The sequence below is a fragment of the Saccostrea cucullata genome, unplaced genomic scaffold, assembly GCF_032062105.1.
Source record: "Saccostrea cucullata isolate Sc308-1 unplaced genomic scaffold, CSIRO_AGI_Scuc_v1 ctg157, whole genome shotgun sequence".
Taxonomy (NCBI): Eukaryota; Metazoa; Mollusca; class Bivalvia; order Ostreida; family Ostreidae; genus Saccostrea; species Saccostrea cuccullata.
The window spans coordinates 54,940-69,580 of NW_026918429.1; the positions used below are offsets into that span (position 1 = coordinate 54,940).

The following is a 14,641-nucleotide window of genomic DNA, read 5'->3' on the forward strand; positions in this document are numbered from 1 at the left end:
GCATGATGTAGGAATCCGTCATATCTATTCATATTCTAAATTTCATCCTGTTTTGTTGAGAATCAAAAAAGTTATAGACATTTAAAGTTTTAACCAATCAGATTGCAGCGCACGTGCATGCGCGTGTTTTCATGAAAAATGTTATATATCATACTGTAGTATATCCTCATGCATGACTATGTTTAAAATGTCAAAGCATTTCGTCAAAAAACAAAAAAGATATTGAGATTTTTGTTTCAGCCAATCAGAGCGCAGCGCACGTGCATGCGCGTGAGTTCGTGCTAATTTGACCAAGTCATATTATCTACACTATTAATGTATACTTATATAATGAGTTTTAAAGTATTTCGTCGAAAAATGTAAAAGTTATGGCAATATAAAGTATATCAGTCATTTCACTCATTTCACGCGCCCGCACGTGCATGCGTATGCGCGCAAAATGACCTTCGTTCCGCACACCTACACTTCACACCTATTAACCCTAAAAAGGTTTTAGCTCAGTTGGATGAACAGTTTCTGAGAACACTCGCGGACAAAAAAGTACCGGAGAACAAAGAAGAAAAAAAAGAATAATAATAATAACTAGTGCTAATTGTAACGGAGACCGTTACAGATGTTCCCCAAACTATCCCCAACTCTCTTTTGGTGCCATATTCCCTGTAAGCTTCATTAAAAAAGACAAACTGTGTGCATTTGCAAGATGATCATACCTTCTTGTAGGAGTCCCTAATATCTATCTATGTTCTCAATCCCATCCTGTTTGGATGAAAACCAAGGGAGTTATAGCCATTTAAAGTTTCAGCCAATCAGATTGCAGCACACGTGCAATCGTGTGATTTCATGAATTTTTTTTCTGCCATATTGTAGGATATCCTAATGCATGACTATGCTTTAAATTTCAAACCATTTCTTCAAAAAACAAAGGAGATATAGCCATTTAAAGTTTCAGCCAATCAGATTGCAGCACACGTGCAATCGCGTGATTTTATGAAAATTTCTCTATATCATATTGTAGGATATTCTAATGCATGACTTTGTTTTAAATTTCAAAGCTTTTCGTCAAAAAACAAAGGAGATATAGCCATTTCAAGTTTCAGCCAATCAGATTGCAGCGCACGTGCATGCACGTGTTTTCATGATAATTTCTATAAATCATGTTGTAGGATATCCTAATGCATGGCGATGTTCAAAATTTCCAAGGATTTCGTCAAAAAACAAGAAAGATATTGAGACTTTAGTGTCAGCCAATCAGATTGCAGCGCACGTGCATGCGCGTGAGATATTGCTAATTTGACCATGTCATCTTGTCTATATAACTAATATATCCCTACATTATGAGTTTCAAAGTATTTCATCAAAAATAAAAAAAGTTACGCCTATATCAATTAAATCGGTCATTTCACTGTTGCACGTGCGCGCTCTTGCAAGCACGTGCGCGCAAAATGACCTTTGTTCGGCAAATCTACATTACATGTCTACTGACCCTAAAAACATTTTACCTTAGTCGGATGTGTAGTTTACAAGATCACTCGCGGACAAAATTTTCCCAGGAAGAAAAATAATAAGAATAATAATAATAAGAAACAGAGTAAAAACAATATGGTCCCCAACTTCGTTTGGGGAACATAATAATAACTAGTGCTAATTGTAACGGGGACCGTTACAGATGTTCCCCAAACGCTCCCCAACTCCCTTTTGGTGTCATATTCCCTTTAAGCTTCATTAAATAAGACAGACTCTATGCATCCGAGATTTTAACAACATTTACAAAGAAGTGTACAAAAATCATTTAAACTTTAGCATTTCACGCGTGCACATGTGAATGCATTTGCGTCATGACCATATCATCTTGTCTACACAATCTATATTTTTAATACACTGAATATTAAAGTATTTAATCCAAAATTATTTTAAAAATACGCTCATTCAAGTGTATGTTTGATTTTACTCATTTCACGTGCACGCACGTGCATACATGAGCATGGTGACCATACCTTCTTGTAGAAGTCCATTACATCTATCTATGTTCTAAATTCCACCCCGTTTGGGTGAAAATTAAGGGAGTTATAGCTGTTTAAAGTTTCAGCCAATCAGATTGCAGCACATGTACACGCACGTGTATGCATGTGCATGGTGACCATACCTACTTGTAGAAGTCCATTATATCTATCTATATTCCAAATCCCATCTTGTTTGGTTGAAAACCAAGGGAGTTATAGCTGTTTAAAGTTTTAGCCAATCAGATTGCAGCGCACGTGCATGCACGTGTTTTCACGATAATTGCTTTATTTCATGTTGTAGGATATCCTAATGCATGACTATGTTCAAAATTTCAAAGGATTTCGTCAAAAAACAAGAAAGATATTGAGACTTTAGTTGCAGCCAATCAGAGCGAAGTGCACGTGCATGCGCGTGAGATCTTGCTATTTTCACCATGTCGTCATGTCTATACTACTAATATATCCTCACATTATGAGTTTCAAAGCATTTCATCTAAAAAAAAGAAAAGTTGTGGCTATATCTATTATATTGGTCATTTCACGTGTTGCACGTGCACGCTCTTGCAAGCACGTGCGCGCAAAATGACCTTGATTCCGCAAATCTACATAACATGTCTACTAACCCTAAAAAGGTTTTACCTACATCGGAGGAACAGTTTACAAGATCATTCCCGGACAAAAAAGTTCCAGGAAGAAGAAGAAGAAGAAGAAAAATAATAATAATAATAAGAAACAGAGTAAAAACAATATGTTCCCCAACTTCGTTTGGGGAACATAATAAGAAACCGAGTAAAAACAATATGTTCCCAAACTTCGTTTGGGGAACATAATAATAATAATAAGAAACAGAGTAAAAACAATATGTTCCCCAACTTCGTTTGGGGAACATAATAACCACTGCTAAGTATTATATAATGTAAAGTCCAATAATTGGGATATCCCCCTTCACTGCACACTAAAGAGTTCTGATTCTAAATTAATACAGTATTTTTTGCAGTTACATGTAGAGTGGCCTGCCCTCAGATCTAAATTTCAATGAATAGAAATTTGAAATACATCATTCAAATTGTAATAAATCCAAATGTTCTTAACATTTTCAAAGACCAACATAAATTAGTTTAACGTGTTACATGTATTTTCTCCATGGAAGTAAACAACAGTGATACTGATTTGCGTTTCCTGGGGATAAATGTCATACATCATATATTGCAAATTATATAAATATTAAGCTAAATATTTACACCTTAATTCAATATAATGTCCAAAAACATTTTGCACAGGTGTAGTGAGGCTCCTTAAATTCTAAATACACTTAAAATTTTATAAGCTTTTTTTTTTTTTTAATTTCTCTGTCATTCATAACTGATCATCAGCCAAGTTAACTTATCACATAAAAACACTATAATTGACTGCCGTCACGAGAAAAGGGCCCTAAGGTCAATTTTTCACAAAAAGACTTTTTGGTAGATTTTGATAGGCGGACTCTTTCTGAATGCAAATATACATAAATTTAGAAAATATCTCACTTTTTCGGTATTTTATGAGCATTTTAGTGAGGCGCTCCAAAAATAACTTTGACGTTACCCACTGAAAACGTAATGACGTCGCCTGCGTCTAATTCAGTTTTCAAAAAATCTTAAAATTACATGTTATTTGAATAACCTCGATCGTTTTGAGAATTAATAACTTGAGAAAGTATTTAATTTTTCTTTCAAGTGACTAGTTTGTAACTATTCCTAAGGGATTGTGTATGTAATTACTATTTTCATGATAATTTTAGAGCAGGTCTAGTAATTTCGTAACAGGGGGGGGGGGGGGGGGGTCTAGACAGAATCTACAGTGTATGGACGGTTTATAACATAATCAGTAGGGAAATAATATTTGTTTAAATCCATACAAATTATTCTTTTTATATAAAATAATCTAATTCAATTTATAAATTTATAAAGCACTTGTAACCATTAAGATTAAAAGAAATATAAAGAGAGAGAGAGAGAATCCCATGCAGAAGGACACCGCGCGCAAAAAGGACATCGATCCCGATATTAAAAAAAAATCTTATGAGACAGCATTCACTCACCAACACACACGCACGTAACTTTATTGAACTTTATTCCCTATAACTGTTACGCACAGGCACTTGTTTCAAAAATAAATTTTTAACCTGTAGTACAATAATAACACATGTGTTATTATTATACTACAGGTTACAAATTTATTTCCGAAACAAGTGCCTGTGCTGTTACGATAAAAAAAACACCATGTATTTTCTGTGGTAAACCATTTTCTGTATCACCGAAAAATTCAATTGAGAAATAAATTCAGATACACCAAGATATGTAAACTTGTTTTTAAAACGTTTATTCCTTTTATAAACATTCGTGAAAAAATATACGTTCCCTTCTTCCATGCAAGCGAATTTTAAAATTTTTACGTTTTTGAATATTTTATTAAAAATGTATAAAGCTCTAAGTTTCCATTGTTGATACATTTCATTTTCTTCGCCTGTCTTAGTTATGGAGTAGAAACGTAGTACTTGTAAATAGGCAAATAAAGGACAAATGAATGATTTATATACCGTACCTTAAATTGGAACTTTCTTTGAATTTATAGCTCAAATTGAAACCGTATTTTAACTTCTTATTTTTTTTTTAAGACAATGAAAATCGGTTTCAAATATTTCTGCACATTAACCTTTTTTTTTTATTTTGTGGCACCTGTACCCTGTTTCACTTGAAAACAACATTAATTTTGTATATTACTTACAAGGACCGCTACTATGATCTAAAAAAATGATTTATGTATACTGTTGTATAATTTAATCAAAGAGATGGGAACTGTGCTGTTCTTGTCTCTTTTTATTATATGTATACTAAACGGTGCTTGACTTTTCAGTGTGAAATTACAGTTCCATTAAAATTTTGACGACATCTATTTGAAGCTGAAACTGAATGAATACTAGTATATACCTACGCAAGAACGACAGGCCCCTAGGAAGCCATTTCAGATGGGGGGGGGGAGGGGGGGCAGCTATATTTTTTCAGTTGTGGGCACTTTCAACCATCAAATTTTCCTTGACAAGCAAAATAATTTTTTTACGGCCACGGACGGTCATCTATTCATTTTCCTCCGTGACAATGGCTAATTAACTTGATACCTTATAAGCTTTTCACATTTCGATGAGATTGTCTTATCCAATAATGAACAATTACGTCCAACATACGTTAATGCTTTTTGTATGAGGCGATGCTGTTAATTAAGTAATAATATACCGCTCTAATTTGACTCTCTTTCGCTGAAACTAATTAAGCAAACCATTTTTTCCCTAGTTATTACTTCAGAACATACCAAACATATTAAATAAAAAAAAAAACATTTGACTCGTACCTTCGCCTGTCCCCACACAACTCGTTTGAAAAAGAGGGGGGAGCGTTCAGCCAGAAAAAAATTATTTACCTTAAAAAACTACTCAGCAAAAAACAAAAAGGGGGTGTCGAAACTCGAATCGCCGTTGGGGAGGGGGGGGGGGTAGGTTCAGTCTTCTTTCATTATCAAATTTTCTTAATCAAACATAATACATTGCCTTATTCTTTTGCCCTATAGTGCACGAATTTGACTATGCTGCAACAAAAGTGTATGTGTGTGTAGAGGTTGGGGGGGGGGGGGGGGGGGGGGGGGGAGACCGGACTTTCAATGTAAACCCCCATCCCCCACCCCCGTTGCGTCGAGATATGCGGGGTATTTTGATACATGTATCAAGGTTAAAGATTTCAACGCAAAATGTGACTTATTTATTTCATAGCATGAATTCAATAGTCATTGATATATATTTCACGCTCATTAAAGTTTTTAAACATTTTCACAACTTTTGGAAATTACACCCATAACAAATTGTAACATACTTTTTGCTCTTTGAGTGATGTATTCTCAAGAGATGTAGCCATATATCTGATATTATCCAGAAATTCGTACGTTTTTTTTTTTTTTTTTTTTTTGCTTAATCTATAGTTTTTTCCCTTTTGGTTTATAAATATCCTTATTCATAATATCACTGTCAATGTAATATTGTTAATTTCTTCAACATTGGGTATAATGCTTTTGGGAAAATTCTACAATTAAAGCTGTATTTAATTTCTTAACATATTGCAAAATAGGTTCCAGTGGGCTTTCATTCATTCATTTCATCGGAACAATTTCTGAAATTTGAAACAATAGTAATTTCTACCATACCATTCCTTTGAATGTATTTATTTGATAATTTTAAATTAGTTTTTGAAACAAAATTTATTTTAGCAAAATTTTCGTGGCATCCCCATCATCCGTATTTTTTTCCTTAGCATATTCTATTACCGTTAATTTAGTAAATAATTATTTATTGTTGATGTACATGTAGAAGGTTTGGATCTCCCATGTTAGCAGTATCTTTATTCAATCAAAGAGGTATTATGTTTCTCAGCGTTAACTTTTACCGGTCTTTTTATTCGGAGATTTTTTTTTGGCTCGTTTTCTTACCCCCCCCCCCCCCCTTTTTTTTTTTTTTTTTTTTTTTTTTTTTTACACACATTTTAAAATCGACAGTTCAGCGAACGCTGGCTATCGGGATACATCAGTATGATTAACTATGGATTATGATTAAAATGGCTAAATACGTTTTAAATTATGATATATATTTTTCAGGAAAAAAGTAGCGCTCATAAGAACGGTAATTACTATATGTGCATAGATCTCTCGCTCGCGCTTCTCTCTCTCTCACTCTCTCTCTGAAAAAAAATACATGTATGTGGAATATACCTTTAATATTAAGACTTCTTAACGTGAATTCAAATTTAAGCATGTATTTGTAAATTGCTCAATGCTCAGAAAACAAATTTGCAGCATCTTTAATTTAGTCATGCATACAGTAGACATCGTTTTAATCGCTGTTCCAGAGCTAGCAATGTGCATGTCCAATTCCCCTATATCAACATCAAGTTAAATACGTAAACAAAATTATGAATAAATTTACGTACTAAATTGTAATGATATTACATACCTATTAAAAAAAAAATGTCCGCATCAAGTTTCAAATTTTTGTTACACTTTGAAATTTTATTTCTTGTTTACAAAATGCAGTCAACAAAAATTACTTCCGTGTTTACAATAACGCGACTTTGACGTCGTTTTCTGAGCATTGTGACGTCAAAAGATAAGGGCCCTTTTCTCATGACGGATTCATATATTAGCTCAAATGCTATTACTTTTTTAAAATAGATAATTAATGATCAAATATAAGGAGATAACGGAGCAGTATTCAATCTCAAAAGTCTATTTAACACTACAAAAAAGGAGAGGATAAACCACGGACCTCCAAAACATAAGAGGTGGGATCAGGTGCCATGGAGAAGTGAGCCGATCAGACACATCTGCTGTGTGCTCCCTGTCATGATGGGGAAATAACGGAAAGATCCGTCGTAGATTCAATGTGTAAACAAGAAGTCTTTGAGCCAGTGCTCACTAGTAAAACTCCCCGCTCTGATGTGAATATACACTATCACAGTAAAAAGCACAAGTTCAGTTACGAACACACGCACGGATAAATTGGAAGTTGACATCATATTTATACCAAAAATTCCACCATACGGCATGCCTTTATAAAGAATGTACTCAAATTTCAAGCATCTGCAAAGAGTAGTTGCTAAGAAAACTGCGACGAAAATCTGTTACGGACAGACGCACAGATAAACACAATTTACAGAAAGTTGACATCGAATTTTAACAAAAATGAAATCTCATTATATAACATGCTTCAGCAAAGAATGTGCTAAAATTTTAAGCAGCCGCGATGAGCAGTTGCTGAGAAAACTGCGACAAAAATTTGTTATGTATGGTATGGAGAGATGCACGGATAAACAGGAAGTTGACATCGGATTTTAACAAAAATGAATCCCACCATATGGCATGTCTCAGCAGGGACATAATCTAGGGCATATTCACTACCAATATTCGGTGTTTTCCCCTTGAGAAAATTAACTCTGAAGATCTAATTTTCCCCTTTTGATGAGTAAAATATTCCCCTTCCAATAACAAAAACCTCAAATATCTTTTTTCCTTGATGAAACAAAAAATTTAAAGTTTAAATTTTCAGAATATGAGAAATATGTTTTTACTTTGCTATTTTATGCTCTTAAATTTTATTTGGCCCCTGCACTCGCTCGAGTGGTTCCCAGACCCCGGCTGATTTTTCCAATTTCTCCAGAAAGGGTAGATTCCCCCAAAATCTAGATTAATCCCTGCTCAGCAGTCTAAATGAATGCTTTTCTGAGGGAGGGGGTGTATTTAGTGTTATTTGGAGTTAGATACCTTTTGTTATTATTATACTATGGCTTAAAAATTTAGTACCGAAACAAGTGCATGTGGCAGGTGATGAAGGTACTCAGTATATTGCTGCATTAGTAAGGGAAGCTGGGGATAGAAAATATAAAGTCATCACGATTATCATTCAGCTTGGTTGTTAAATTACCATTAACGTCTTTTTCAAGTAAAATATCCAAGTATGAAACAGATGACTTTGTGTCAGACTCTGGTATCTTTTATCTCAAGCTCACCAGGATATATCGTATCGACGTAGGAATGGAAATTACCATTGTTAATTGACAATACGTCATCCATATATCTAAATGTAGAGTTCAAGGCCACCACAAGTGTTTTCTTCTTTTCACGCATAAGATTTTGCACAAATTCTGCTTCATATGAATACAAATATAGGTCTGCTTACAACGGAGCGCAATTGGTACCCATGGGAATTCCAACAGATTCTTGGCAGACCTGGTCTCCAAAAACCGCATAGATATTGTCAATGAGAAACTCGAGCAGCTTTTTGATGTCAACTTCAAAGTATTTGTGTGTGCAATCAGAATGTGTTTTAACAAAATAATTTTGCAAATGACCAATAACCAGGTAAGTAAATTTACGAGTTCCATTTTTATTGAAAAAGCAGCTGTCAATGATATCAAAAAGCCTAGAATTTAATTTACTGTGGGGAATGGTTGTGTATGAAGTTGAAAAGTCGAGAGTTTTTAAGCTGTTGATTTTGGTGAAATCTTTCGATTTCAAATTGTCCAAAAGTTCTTTTGAAATTTTGAGTATCCACATCTGATTCACACTACTTCTTGAATATATGAAGTTTTTCATTCACTATTGTCAATATTTTAGTGAGAAGTAACGAAAGAGGGTTGGTTGAACATTTACTGGAACCCGCAATGTATCTTTGTTTGTAAAGTTTCTGAATCCAATATATATAGGGTAGTTTAAATTCATTTTGGCTCTGTGGAATATTAAAACTGACATACGATTTTGAAGAATTCCTTCCTTAGAAAGGGAAGTATGAGCATAAGTAGGATTACCACTTGTAGAATTAAATTCAAGTTCTTCTAATATACAATTAATATAATGAGCCTTACAAACGAAGACAATGTTGTTACCTGCTTTGTCGGCAGGGACCAGTACGTACTGATCATGTAATCTATCTAATTTTTTTTTTGTTTTTTTTTGTTTTTGCTTCTGGATAATTTAACACAGAAAGATAGATGGTTTTCATATTGCCCCTCAGTCTTTTAATACGCGACTTTAACGTGGATCTGATACATTTAATCCATTCTGAGAAAGCGTCAATGTTTTTTCATATCCATCCCATCGTCTGGCGTAATCTTTGAGAGAATCCATAATATGAAATTCCGACGCCAGTTGAAGGATCGGGGTTCCCTACATTTAGGATCTTTTAAATTAAGTGATCTAAGATTCTCATTATTAACTGCATATTTACGTCACCTGTAAACGTCTATTTAAAGTAAATTATTATTTTTCTATATTGTTCCAACTATCTGATTGGCTCAAACTGGATCACATGATCAAGTATGAAAAGTGTTACAGACTGGATGTTTCTATTTTAAAAATTTATTAACCTGCTGTTTCTAAAATTGGAAACGTTCTTCCGTGAAGCAACAATAATGCTGACGTCACAATAGTCTTCATAAACTGGATGTTTCTAAAAACAGATACTACAGCTGGTTTTCATAGCTATGACGTCATAATGCAAATGACATAACAATGCCTTGCATGAGAAGGTACTGAGAACTAGAAAGTAGAATTTTAAGACATTTCTTATTAACTGATAAAAAAATAATAAAACAATTGTAGCCTTTTGATTCGGTAAAATCCCTTGATATATAGACCTTAGAGAAAGCATATCGACCTCGCACTTCGTGCTCGGTCGATATGCTTTCTCTAAGGTCTATATATCGAGGGATTGACCTCATCAAAAGGCTATAATTGTATTATATACTTATATGAAACAGATGTGTCAGATTTTGTAGTATTTTCTACCTCAAAAATAACATACCACAAGAAATTCGAGCATTACGTCACTAGATTCAAACTTTTCTAAAAATTTGCGGTATTTTTAATCACCAATCAAATGTCAATTTAATAGACGCGAAATTACCCTGATATGAACAAAACTTTTATGGTGTTAAAACTTAATCCTAAATTTTAAATTGTATATACATAACTTTGTTAACTTTTGGGGCAGCCAAACTGATATTAAGTAAAATATGTAGGGTAGGAGGGATTCAAAATTGCAAGCGGTTCTTAATAATGATTTCCCATTTACAATATAAAAGACCACTGTTATGTAACTATTCTATGGAAAGAAAAAAGCAACTCTGCATGAACACAAAAGAATTATTTTACATTTGATAGTGTAAAACAAAAGTATAAATATACCCACTTTTCCGAATTGATTCAGTTTGTCTTTTTTTATGTAAAAATAATCCTCTCCACATAACCGATGTCCAATAGCTGTAACTATATACACTGTTCTGTTTCCGCCACAGTTAACAGGGGCCATATTGGACGGCAGATGGTGATCCGCAAAAAATGGAAAGGACACAACTACATAGACACAAGTAAATCCAACACATAACAGAATTCGTAATAGTCCACAGGCTGCCATAATCACTTGTTTCAGCAGGTATATATATTTAAGATAAAAAGTTATGGCTTGCACCGAAGTGCTTTATATTTTTGGTATATCTATGCATAACATTTCAGTAGGTGTGACGCACTCTTTGCGGTTCGTGTTAAGATGACAACCTGTGACAGATTCACCTGAATTTTAAGAAGGAAATTACATAAAAGTAAACCAAAAGGATCACCACCTTCTCAGCTCACACATATTAATTAATTATTACAATGCCCTGTAACCACTTAAGCATGATCTTTCACAAGACATTTATAAACATAACAATACGATTTTAAGGGAAATTTGCTTTATTGTCAAGGAGTCTTATAAACCTGGAACTCGAAATACAGGTTCAAGTTCAATTTATTCTCCCGAACCAAAATATTAGTACATGGGGTACAATAAAACATATATACATATCAAACAAACTAGTCAGAGGTACAAAAAAATATATAATACATGTATATACATGTACAATACAAAATATAATAAACACTATCATGTTAATATATACATGATCAATTACAGGCAGATGCACAGAAAAATTTGAAGTTGACATCAGATTCATATCAAAATTAATCCCATTATATGGCATGCCTCAACAAGGAGTGTACTAAAATTAAACATCTGCTATGAATAGTTAATGAGAAAGCTGCTCGACGAAAACTTGTTATGTATGAAACAGGCAGACGCACAGACAAACAGGAAGTTGACATCAGATTTAAACAAATATGTATCCAATTTTATGGCATGCCTTAGGGAAGATTGTCTTTAAATTTCAAGTATCTGCGATGAGTCAATGAAGATTTGTTATATTTGAAACGGACAGATGCACAGACAAACAGGAAGTTGACATCAGATTTTAACAAAAATGTATCCCATCATATGGCATGTCTCAGAAAAGATAGTGTTAAAATTTCAAGCATCTGCGATTAGTTGCTGAGAAAACTGCGACGAAAATTTGTTATATATGAAACGGACAGACGCACAGTCAAACAGGAAGTTGACATTGGATTTGAACAAAAATGTATCCCACCGTATGGCATGCCTCAGAGAAGATTATGTTAAACAGGGGGAAACAGACAATAACAGAGAAAGTACATGTAATATATAAAGGAGGACAGACAGCGTCATAAACTTTAAAAATAAACATACATAATTTTTTCAGGACTTGTTCGTTTTGAGTTGACGTATTAAGTTCTGTAAATTTAATAACATTTGGTCTATTACAATTATAATTACCTATAGGTATTTTTCCTTACATTATCTAAAGCTTTACATACTAGAATATAATAAAATTCATCAGCAATTTGACCATCTTCGCTAGCCAAGGAATTCTGATACGCTACTCTCCTCATAATCCCTTGGCATACGGTGTTGACAGAAGTTGGGTTTTTTTTTCTCGAGTTCTGATTGGGATTGGGTACACCCGGTCGACCAATCAGCAATTGTTTTTTGTAAATGACGATATCTGCGTTCGGGATACTTCTTGACTCTCGATGAAAAACGCAAGTAAACAATGATCCGTAAGCTATGAATAGCTATGGTGTCATCCAATATCTTCTAAATATGCGGTTAAAAATCTATTAAGTTCAGATTTGTACTATAAATAATAAATAAGCATGACTCAATTATTGCTTCTTAATTATTCTTGAAAAAAACTTTGATTTTAATTTTTTTTAAACACGCGTCTTTATTTATGTCGATGACGCAATCTGTGCGTACCTGATAGATTCGAGATCACGTGACGAAAATAATCCCGTCTTTTGACTTCACCGTATGCCAAGAGTTCATGAGGAGAGTAGCGTATCAGAAACCCTTGACTAGCGAAGATGCAATTTGACCGTTATTACAAAATGTACAAAGTCTTTCAGAAAATGGTATACCACACCACCTTCCAGTTTCTACTGGTATATGATGATTTGCGGTGCGAAATTTTAACAGTATTTTCTTTGGGGGATAATTTACAAAGATAGTTTTCAAATCCAAAGTTTGGTTTAAATAGTATGTAATTTTGTCCTTTTAAGGAATTATTTATGTCACTGAACCAATTTGAATAAATTGATCTTGTAGTATTTGCTTAACAATAGCACTTATCCATTCATAATTAATATTGGCACCTTGTTGGTTCCATACATTTGAGAAGTCACACGTTACAGATTTTCTGTATACAGTTTAACCAGGGATTTGTTAAATTTCCATCACAATAAAGTTTTAACGTATATTTGTATAACACATTTACAATTTTATTTTGCGGGCCTGAAAAAAAGGTTGGCCCAGTAAGAAATCATTCTACTGTACATGCATATTGAGATATACTAGTATAGAGGAAAACGACCTGTTTCACCATAGACCATATATGATGGCGTGGAAGTTTTTAAATTAAATACATGCTTTAGAAATTTCAAAGGTAAACGTTCAATAACAGCTAGATTTTCATAACCCTATAAATAACAATATTTTCAAACAAGCCTTAAATACTAAATACATGGCAATTTTTAGTTCAATTATCAAAATTAACTTAAGAGTTTGTCTATAGTGAAATTATATAGTTAAAATAATCAATCTTTTTATTATATTTTATCAAAAAACTGCCAAAAAAAAATGACTGCAGTAATTTAAGACCTCATTATTTTAAAACAGTTTATTACTCAATATCAGTTGCCCGCATGGCACAGTGGTTAGAGCGTCTGCTGTAAGAGTCGAGGAGAAAGGGGTTGATTTTAAAGTCGCAGTTTGATTCCAATGCGGCACATGACGACGGGTACTTGGGATGAGATCGTGTAAATCGAGGTCCTATATGTCGAAAAGGATGTTGGCACGAAAAATGCCGTGTATAAATTTGCCCCCTGAAGTGGTGACGATTGAAAACTTCTCGAGAGGGATCTTAAACATCAAACATACAACCAAATGATTCTTATACCCCTTGCATATTTTAGATAATATATTTGGCAGTAAAAGACACATATGCGAGGTCGAAAAGTTCGCGAACTATTTACAAATCCTCTATTGACGCTCGAGTGGCGCGGTGGTAGAGCGTCTGCTCTTGAATCGCAGAGAAAGAAGTTAAACCTTGCGACACGGGTTCAAATTCCACTGAAGGACTTTCGGATGAGACCATATAAACCGAGCTCCCGTGTACAGTGGATGCTAACATGAAAAAGATCCGTTTTTAATCAATGGTCCTAAGGCCGCCAGCGATAATTGATGGTTAAAGCTTCTGATCTAAGATCGCAAAGTCAAGAGCTCATCCTTACGTCGCGTGTTCGAATCCCACTGTGGGATGTGGAGATTGGTCCTTCGGACGAGACCGTAAAAATTAAGGTCCCAAGTCGCAGCAGGTGGTACATGTAGAACGAAAATGATCCTTCACTGCTCAATAGCCGTAAGTGTCTAGTATAGGACAAAATTTACAGCTCTCCACCGACAAGTGGTGGCGTCTCCATATGAGTGAGAAATTCAAGAGAGGGACGTTAAACCAACACGAGAGGCCCAAGGACATTAACGTTCACCTGAGTATAATATATATACAAGAACTTAGTGGATCCATAGAATATATGATAAACTGATAGATGAACCTTTGTTTCTAAAAAACAAGAGAAATATGATGACCAGGACGGAAAGCCAAATTCAGTCTCTTTCC

At 34.2% G+C, this 14,641-nt stretch overlaps 1 protein-coding gene across 1 annotated transcript in view; it reads right to left on the bottom strand.

The window, feature by feature from the left end:
- Positions 1 to 11,097, bottom strand: part of LOC134265620 (temptin-like) — a 29,025-nt gene extending 17,928 nt beyond the window's left edge. Inside the window, exon 1 of the mRNA XM_062747853.1 lies at positions 10,765 to 11,097. Coding sequence (XP_062603837.1) covers positions 10,765 to 10,989 — 225 coding nt within the window. The 5' untranslated portion in view covers positions 10,990 to 11,097. The remainder of the gene's footprint in view (positions 1 to 10,764) is intronic.
- Positions 11,098 to 14,641: the final 3,544 nt, after the last annotated feature.